The sequence below is a fragment of the Sipha flava genome, unplaced genomic scaffold (assembly GCF_003268045.1).
Source record: "Sipha flava isolate LNK unplaced genomic scaffold, YSA_version1 266_pilon_pilon, whole genome shotgun sequence".
NCBI classification, from domain to species: Eukaryota; Metazoa; Arthropoda; class Insecta; order Hemiptera; family Aphididae; genus Sipha; species Sipha flava.
The window spans coordinates 317,803-327,493 of record NW_020272930.1 but is presented as its reverse complement, the minus strand read 5'-3'; the positions used below and the strand labels follow the sequence as shown (position 1 = coordinate 327,493).

The 9,691-nt window shown below is 33.8% G+C and overlaps 1 protein-coding gene across 1 annotated transcript; it reads left to right on the top strand.

The window, feature by feature from the left end:
• Positions 1–202: 202 nt before the first annotated feature.
• Positions 203–562, top strand: LOC112685127 (zinc finger BED domain-containing protein 1-like). Its single transcript, XM_025556911.1, has one exon. It carries the CDS (start codon positions 203–205, stop codon positions 560–562), a length of 360 nt encoding a protein of 119 aa, XP_025412696.1.
• Positions 563–9,691: the final 9,129 nt, after the last annotated feature.

The window sequence follows — 9,691 nt, the reverse complement described above, 5'->3', positions numbered from 1 at the left end:
ATTAGATTCAGATGTATTATCGGCCGGTCCTTCTACTAGTTCTAATTTACAATTAGAACATTAAGGTTCTAATACGAGTTCACAGCAGCCCTGTACTTCACCTATACCCAAACGTTCTCGCCAGTTAAAATTATTTGGTTCGATTAGAGGTAATGAATTATCCGAAGTAGAAAAAGGTTCGATAGACAAAAGTCTAATCAAAATGATTTTTGTTGATTATCAACCACTTTCATTAGTTGATAATATTGGATTTTTGGAGTATTCGAAAAAATTACAGCCTTTGTATAAGCCGCCTAGTAGGAAAACGTTAACTATGAAATTATTACCGGATGAATATAATAAGATAGCTACCATTCTTAAATCTATGTTAAGAAGTGTCAACAATGTTTCAATTACGACTGATATGTGGACATCAGATAGCAATAGGGCTTATTTAACAGTTACGGGTCACTTTATATTTAATGATCGTTTATATTCGCCTAATTTATCAACAAGAGAAATAATTAAAATACATACTGGTGCAAATATTGCTACTTCAATTTCAGCTATTTTAATTGAGTAGGGTATTTTAGACAAAATAGTAACAATAGTTTCAGATAACGGGCCGAATATAAAAAATGCGATAAATGAACATCTTCATAAATATCACCATCCATGTGTTGCGCATACATTAAATTTAATTGTTAATGATGCAATTACTTCAAATGAAGAGTTATTTAACGTGCTAAAAAAATCCCGAGCATTGGTTGGGCATTTTAAACATAGTGTTTCCGCGTTTACAAAATTAAAAGAAATACAAAATCAAATGAATGTTCCCGAATTAAAAGTCAAGCAAGACGTTAGTACTAGATGGAATTATAGTTTGATAATGTTAGAAAGACTTATCAAATTAAAGCACCGTTATCTGCTGCAATAACATTTCTTCCTCATGCTCCAAATTTCTTAACTGCGTTAGAATGGGAATTAATATCTGACTGTCTTCCGTTATTAAAACCTTTTGAAATAATGACAATTGAGTTATCTGGAGAAAATTATCCAACACTATCCATAGTTATTCCTTTGATACGAGGACTTCAGTATACATTGAGAAACAAAATGACTACAACAGCAGCAGGTACTTTACTTAAAAAAACAGCAATCGAAGTTTTAGCTAGGCGTTTAGGGATATTAGAATACAATAAAATAGTAGCAAAAGCTACATTTTTAGATCCAAGATTTAAAAAGACAGGATTTGGGTTAGTGGATAATGCAAATAATACGGAGAAATGGATAGATGAAATCAATTCTATAATGAAAAATACTCAAGAGAACGAAACATCTAATATGCCTATCAATGGAGAACCTAATTTATTATGGGAACAATTTGATAGTAAAGTTTCCCAAATTAGAACAACTGGAATCTCGGCTTCTCTCTTAATACGGCAATATTTAGAAATGCCCTATTTAAATCGAACAAAAAACCTGTTTGTACGCACCGTCGCGGAGCTGTTGAAAAATATTGATCGCCAGCCGGCCGCGCAACACTCGCGAACGTGCGCTCTGAAGAATATTAAGAAATATGGTGAGAGGAGGAGATGATGGTGTTTAAGGACAACAAAAGGCCATAGAAATAATAGACCAATTAATAATAGGCCCTTGGGCACAAACCACACTTATTATTATTTAAGTTTACAGACAATGAGTAAATAAAAACAATCTTATCTCGGGTGGTGGTGATAAGGGTCCAACTGAAAATCGTTACATCTGACCCCTAGATGGCAGCGTAAATACGTAGTGCTACCAACCAGCAGACCGCAACAGACAACACTCGTGGCGATGGATGGCTTGTGTCGGGAACGAAGTTGGTACTACTGGCGTACGCGACGCGCACCACGAACCGACTTGTAAAAAGGACCACTGGTGAAAACCACGTGGACGCCAACGTAACTAAAGTGATTGCGACCGAAAACAGGTTAACGTACGGGAAACGCACTCGAAGAGGTGGTATCTAATACACACAAAAGCGAGTTCGTGAAATACGGTGCACGGTGATGGCACAATACCACTGTCCACCAATCAACCGACGCGATAAACGGGGCGTACGGACGCAAGGCTGCGAAAGTGACCACGAGGTCGATAGTATATAAAAAAAGACGCGTTGACACTACACGCGGTGACACACAAACGAGATCGACCAACGGTGGCGGATCAAACGCACGACCAAAACGACACTCGCGTACAAAAAAAAAGGAATCGACCTTATGAAGATAACACACACGGAAAAGGCGGGGCAGGCATGACAGTTATCGGTCGGCCGAACGCGAACGAATATCCAGAACCGAAAACAAATTTTTCCCCACACACCACCGCGATCGACGGCCCGGGCGACCAGGTTCGCGTCATCGGTGGGGGTAAAAAAGAGGGGTGCCGACGGTGGTCTTGGCGAATCCTCGACGACCGTCACGATGGTGCACAAACAAAACCCTTTAGACTTTTGGAAACAACACAAAAATACATTTCCTGAACTTTATTCGCTCCAATTAAAATATTTATGTCTTCCCGCGACTTCTGTTCCGTCAGAACGCGTATTTTCAAAAACAGGACAAATAACGAACGACCGTCGGAATAGACTTCACCCCAAAAATTTAGGTTATATTGTATTTTTAAATAGTAATGTAAATTTAAATTTATAAATTAACATTTTTTTTTCTCAATGCAAGATACAGTTTCTAAATTATTATTAATATATTGATTTTACCTATATATAATTATTATTTAGTTATTAATATTGTATCAGTTTGAAATATTTTATGTTATGGTATTTGTTTTATATTTTATAATTAAATACTTAAATTAAATATTTGTTCTTTTATATTTTTTATTCTTTGCCTAGATACATGTTACAGATAATTCACTAAAAAAGTAGTTGATAGGTTAGTAAATATGGGTTATATGTATATGGTTGGCACTTGGTACTACTAATATAGATTTTAGTATTATACTATTATTATTATTATTATTATTATTATTCGATTATTTTATTATAAATTATTTAGAATAATAATATACCTACCACTAAATCAGTAACACTAACTAATAGTTCAATTAGTTAGTAACTATAATTATTCGAATAATAAAATAATCTTATAGACTTTCTTTCCAAATTAAGGAATTTATAATTTATTTTTATAGATAAAAAACAATTATAGGTAAATACACTTCAACTGAGTATTACCTAATTGTATTATTATTTATTGATAGGTATTAGCCATTAGGTACACTAAATACTATACCAATGAGTAATGACTATTGACAATATTTATAAAACCAATTACTATAAAGTAGTCAGTAGTACACGGGTAGTGACTACTGAGATAAAAAAGCATTCGATTATTGTATCATTCGAGTGAAAAAATTCATTCGAATTATTTATTCGAATGATTCATTCGATTATAAAATTTATCGATTACTAATCATTCGATTATTAAAATCATCCGATTATTCCTACTACTCGTATTATAGGTGTTGACTGGCGTCTGCCGGAACCCTGCCCCGACCGACGTCAGTCAATGCAGCCATTCTTTAATAATAATGAAAATAAAGCTAACAGGTTACTCAAAACATTTAGTCATTTTTGAGTAAGACATTCCCAGTTTATAATCGCCATGTTTTCGTATTGAATGAAGGACTTCTAAATTCTTTACCTTTAAACCAAGGATTTTATCTTGATACTTCATGTGAGGGTAATTTACCTCGGTCGTATCTCTTTTAAATATTCCAAGAATATTAAAAAACTCTGTAATAAACATGAAAAAATATATTTTCAAACTTTATCTTTTAGAAACCGAAACCCCAAATAAAAGTGATTCTATACTTCCTGATCCTATTCGGTGTTTAATTGGGGGAGAGTCTGGTTCTGGTAAGACCACGCTGTTAAGGAACATTATCACAGAGTATTGGGTTGATAACCAACATCTATATGTATTTACAACAAATCTTGAACAACCCGTGTATATAATTTTGTAAAAAATATTTGATATTAATTTTAAGATTGATTCACATTTTTCTGATCAAGATATAGTACCTGTCAATGAATGCCAAACAAATAGTTGTTTTTGATGATTGGATTTTGGAAAAAGATCAATCATTAGTAAAGGAATATTTTGTCAGAGAAAGACATAAAATTATTTCCTGTATTTATTTAACACATTGTTTTAGTTCGAGCGATTTAAAATTGATACGAAATAATTAAAATTTTTTTATTTATTTTTAAACAACAAAAACACTATGTGGGTTAAATTTGGGAAAGTTTCTATTGTTCAATCCTATCTAAAAATAAATTTGAAAAATGTTGTGCACTTTGCTGGGGAAAAACATATGGTTGTTACATTTCTCTGGATGTTATAGATAATCATATATACAATAAACTAGAGAAAAAACTGTGTTAAAGTTTACGTTCACGTTCACGTTTGGGTTAGACATTGGTCGTCTGTAATATGATTTTCAATATATTTTTAAAAAATATATCTATTATAAATGTATGACAGCGATGTTGAAAAAATTCAGTATAATATTATAAAAAAAATGAGAAAAGGAGACTTTCAAGATAGTGAGCTGTTTAGATCAAATACTTTAAACAATGATAAGAACAAGGAAACAATTGAAAACGAAAAAGAAAAAAATAGAGAAAACCAATAAAGTATTAAAAATTAAAGAAAAACTACAAAATAATTTTAAAAATGCAAATCAAAGAGAAATCAACAATGAAATTAGAAAGGAAAAAGCTTTCGAACCTATAGTGAAAGCGTTAAGAGACATAGAAAATGCTGTAAACAAAATAGATGCTGATTCACAGAAAGCGTTGATACCTCTAAAAACATCGACATTGATAGACCAATCTAGTGATGGGCAGAAACGACTATTTGATACTACCGACTATTATTCGGTTTTCATTACGTACTACCGACTATTATTCGACTAATAATTTGCACGACCAGCTATATACAAATCATAGAAATTAGTCGAATAATTAATCGACTATTTTTTTCCAACCAACTAATATGAATAAATAAAATTAGTCGACTAATTATTCGACTACTTTTTTCCAACCAACTAATATGAATAAATGAAATTAGTCGACTAAAATAACTGATAACTCGGTAATTCTAAGAAATTTAAATTGTAGTCGTAATTCTATTTAAAGGTAAGGTTTTGTTTCCGCAGTTGACTGCAGCAGTCATTCATAGTATAAACAAAAATAACGATAATGACACGCACGGCGCACGTCGCACACACTACAAATTTAAAACAGTTGTAAATTTGTATTTATTTTTCCTAGTTATGTTTATATTTTTTGTTATATTATTATTATTTTTGTTATATTGTTGAATTAAAGTAATTCATGCTAAAGTTTGCAATCAGTCCAATAAAAATCAGTTGAATAATAAAAAAAAGTCAAATTGAATAATGGTAATTAGTCGAATAATAAAGTAAGTCGAATAATAAAAAATAAGTCGAATAATAATAACTTGTCAAATAATAAAAATTAGTCGAATAATAATAACTAGTCGAATAATAAAAATTAGTCGAATAATAATAACTAGTCGAATAATAAAAATGTTCGAGTAACTAAATTAGTCATTTGATACTACCGACTAAGTCGGTAGTTATTAGTCACTTTTGCTCATCACTAGACCAATCCATAGAGAAAACAAACCGAAAATGATATCAAGTTTTCAAACATCAACAAGAGGTCTTGAACACCAATCAATACAAACACCGAAAACAATACATCTAGGTAATATCGCTTCCCAGTACTTAAAAAATACTAGTGATAAAATATTTGGGATTTGGAACGACGAAAAAACAGATAAATATATGATTGGTAAATATGACGTCGATTTTAAAGATAATGATATTGTTTTAAACAATAAAATCTATAAAGGGACTGATGGCTTGTGGAAATTGTTAACCGATAACCAATTAACAGACAAGAATCTTTAGATGGACGAAGACTTAAAAACATACAAAAATATTTTACTCGAAATTGATATCATGTATTGGAACAACAATAGAACTACGAAAAAAAATAAAATCAAGTAGAGGCCAAAAATATACAGGGCTGATTAACCCTTTTTTAGAGGAATTATTTACTTTGAAAAAATTATCCAAATCATCTGAACATATTGGAGAAGGCTTAAAATATTACACAGAAAATCCTGTAGAATATATGTATATAAATAATTTAAACCAAATAATAAATCAGTTGTGTTATATCTCCGCTGAAGAAAGAGCAGGAAATAATAATTTCCACAATGAAAAACTAGCCTGTATAGCCACAGAGATGTAGCAAGTACCTCTATTCGTTATCAGGCGCCCTGGCAATCCATACATGTCCACAAACCGCTTTACGCACTCATCCAATGGCTCCGCCTTGATACTTGGCACAACCTGTAACACAACAAACTTGATAAAATTGTCCACCATAACAAGAATGTACCTCAGTCCTCCAGGTGCGGTGATGAATGGGCTAACGTGATCCACATGCATAGTGTCGAATGGCCTCTTACCCAAAGGTATGGGGTGCAGAAGCCTTGGTCGCTTGCCTCTAGGGACCCGAGTAAGTAAAAACTCAAAACATGCTCTAATGTGTTGTTTCACATAGCGCCGCACGCCGGGAAACCAAAAATCTTGAAGGATATTTGCAACAGTCCGATCTACAGTCGGGTGCCCGCTAAGGTCGTGAGCAGTCACCACCAGACTCTTCCTCATAGGCTTCGGCATCACAAATGATTTCTTCTTACGGTACAGCTGGTACAATATGCCATCCTCCAGCAAATACGGTACCGCTGACTCGTTAATTACGTTTTACTCGATCATCCTTTTTATCCGCTTCAGCTCTTCGTCTGCAGCTTGAGACATCACAACTCGTTCTTCTTTGCTCACCAAAACACAAACTTCGTGTCTTTCGGCCAACGCGTCATCAAGGAGTACTTCTTCGCTATCCACTGATGATCTGGAAAGAGCATCCATATGAGCCATACGCAGGCCCAGTTGATACCGTACCTCAAAGCTATACTCCTGGAGACTATCAAACCAACGCGCTACCTAAGCATTCAAGCTCTTGTTGCTATTTGAGTAAGTGAGCGCTTGACATTCAGTATATACGATGATAATATTGCCGGTCCGCCTGTAAGGATGACTAACTGTCTCACGGGACACAGCCGCTATACTTGTCTGGTTTCTATCAGGACAGTTCGGGTGGATATGCCCCTTGACTCCACAACCAAAACATACAGTCTTCCGCTTCTGTTTCTCCGGATAGTCCCGGGACATATGTCAAGTCTTACGACATGCCCAACAGCTGACAGGCCATTTGAGTTCTCGCAGGTCATCAGGTGGACCAGCAGCAGTTCCAACCTTTTCTTTTAAATGCGATCCATCCGGAATAACAACTTTCCATCCCGTGGTCGTTGGAAAGAAGCGCCTTTTCCACTTGACTGCACATTCACTTTGAGACTATTTACTATTGGTTCATGTATCGAATACATCATCTCCCAACTCAAGAGGTCGTTTAACGAATCGTCTTCGTCTGAATATCTTCGCCCAACATCATAAAGAGCCAGTTCTCGAGACTGTAGTCCTCAAAGCACGTAGTCTTTTGTCACTTCAAAGGAATGACCAAGAGCCCTGCACATTCTGAGTTTTGGTTGCATATAAGAAATAATGCCTTCACTTGTTGACTGCTTTCGCGCTCTCATCTTGTCTTCCCAATCAGAAGCACACGCGTTCCGGACAAAAATCAGCCGAAACTTGTGTTCAAATGTATCCGAGTCGTCAAACTTATGACCCGCATACCAATCCCTTGCCGGATCGGTCACATGTATACGCACGAATTGCAGTATGTACCTGAATGGTCACGCGTTAACCAACACCATGCCCTTTACCTCCTCCAACTAGTCTTCGGCTTTAAGAGGCATCTCCTCCGGAGAACATGGACACCTCGCGACTCAGATCAGGTACAACTCGATCTTCCGTCGGTTCAGCTCGCGATGAGCTCCTCCTCGAGTGCGACGTAGACTTGACATCGTCCCTTGCCGTCAACTGCACTCGGAGTTCAGCAATTTCAGTCGTTAATTGTAGCTCAGTTTCCATTTGCATCAGTTACTGCGCGACAAGAGCGATCAACTCCGGGTACGCCGGGGCCTTATGCGTAGATATTGATTTATTTAAATCGTCTTCAGTCATGTTGACTACACGTGAAGCAATAACACTGATAACAGATAAGGAACGATGTTATAACACAGACTTTAATTTTAGCATAGAACATAATAGAAGCGATACTCTATTGATTTCTTTTGTTCCGGCAAAATTTTTTTCGTTGACCTTGAAAAAAGCTGACAGTATTATCACCGATAAGTAAACAATGGAATTATCACAGAACTATGGAATTATGAAAAATGTGCTTGAATGTTGAACTGAAAAACGAAAAAGTATTAAACAGCACGTTATTGGGATTTAGAATAATTCCTTCAAACATTAACTATATAAAATCTTTTAAGCACATTGTTAAACATATTCTATAGAATATATAGTACTCTGGAATGAAGTATGGAATGATGACATGTAGACAGGTAATATTATAATATTTACATAAAACAAAAAATAATTATCTATCTAATTTTTTTATATTATACATTTAATCAATTTTAAATACAATACATCAATTACAATAATTACAATACATCAATTTTTCTAATATTGTGCATATTAAACAATTAATTATTTTATTTAATTTATTAATTAAATTATATTACAAGTTGGAAAGTATTTTAATTTTTCTGTTTCTATTTTTATTTCTACTTTGCAGACATAAATTTATATTTGTTCTTGTTAGTTTAGTATATATACGGAATCTAATAAAAAAGTTTAATAGATAATCTTTTGGAAATAGTGGGCAAGGATGTTCAAAATACACATTACTAATCATTACTAATTGTTTAATTTGATGTCCAACATTGGGTGAAATTGATAAATTGTCAAATTTGCTTATGTAGATTTAATTAAGATCAAAAATAAATTGGTAAAAAGTTAAATCTGGCGTTATTAAAGATGAGAACATAGAAGCGGGATCACGTTTAAATGCTTTGAAGTAGCTAAAAAAATGTTCACGTGACAATGTTGTAGTGACATATGCAAAATTCATACAGACATCACAGGTATGCTTTTGAATACATTTACTCATTAAATACCTACAAATATATGTGAATGCATTTAATTCAGGTAGCTTGAGGGATCGATAACATTTTGGATCTATAGGAAGTGGACAAGTATTTGCAAGATATACTTTTTCTGAAAAAATTATTTTCAAATCATTAGATTGTGTTTCTTGAAGACCGGTTAAAACGTCATATAAATCATCTATACAATTAGCTCCTTCAGAATATTCAAAATAATTAACACAGAAGAGTTTTTAAAAGTACGTTTAAATTGTATACAAGTTGGATTTATACAGTTACCATTTTGTGTTCTAACTGTACCAAAGAAGTTTTCTAAGCAGTCCTGGTTTAGCCTTCGTGTACAAAGTTTAACTTTCTTCTGTGAATCAGAACTTAAATTATTACATTAATGTTTTAAACCTGCTATAGATATCATCCATCCATTAATACATTTAATATTGTAACTTTTCGTTACATCTGTCCATTCATTAGTT

Coding starts and splice junctions, on each gene's coding strand:
- LOC112685127 (XM_025556911.1), top strand. CDS start 203: ATGATTTTTGTTGATTATCAACCACTTTCATTAGTTGATAATATTGGA.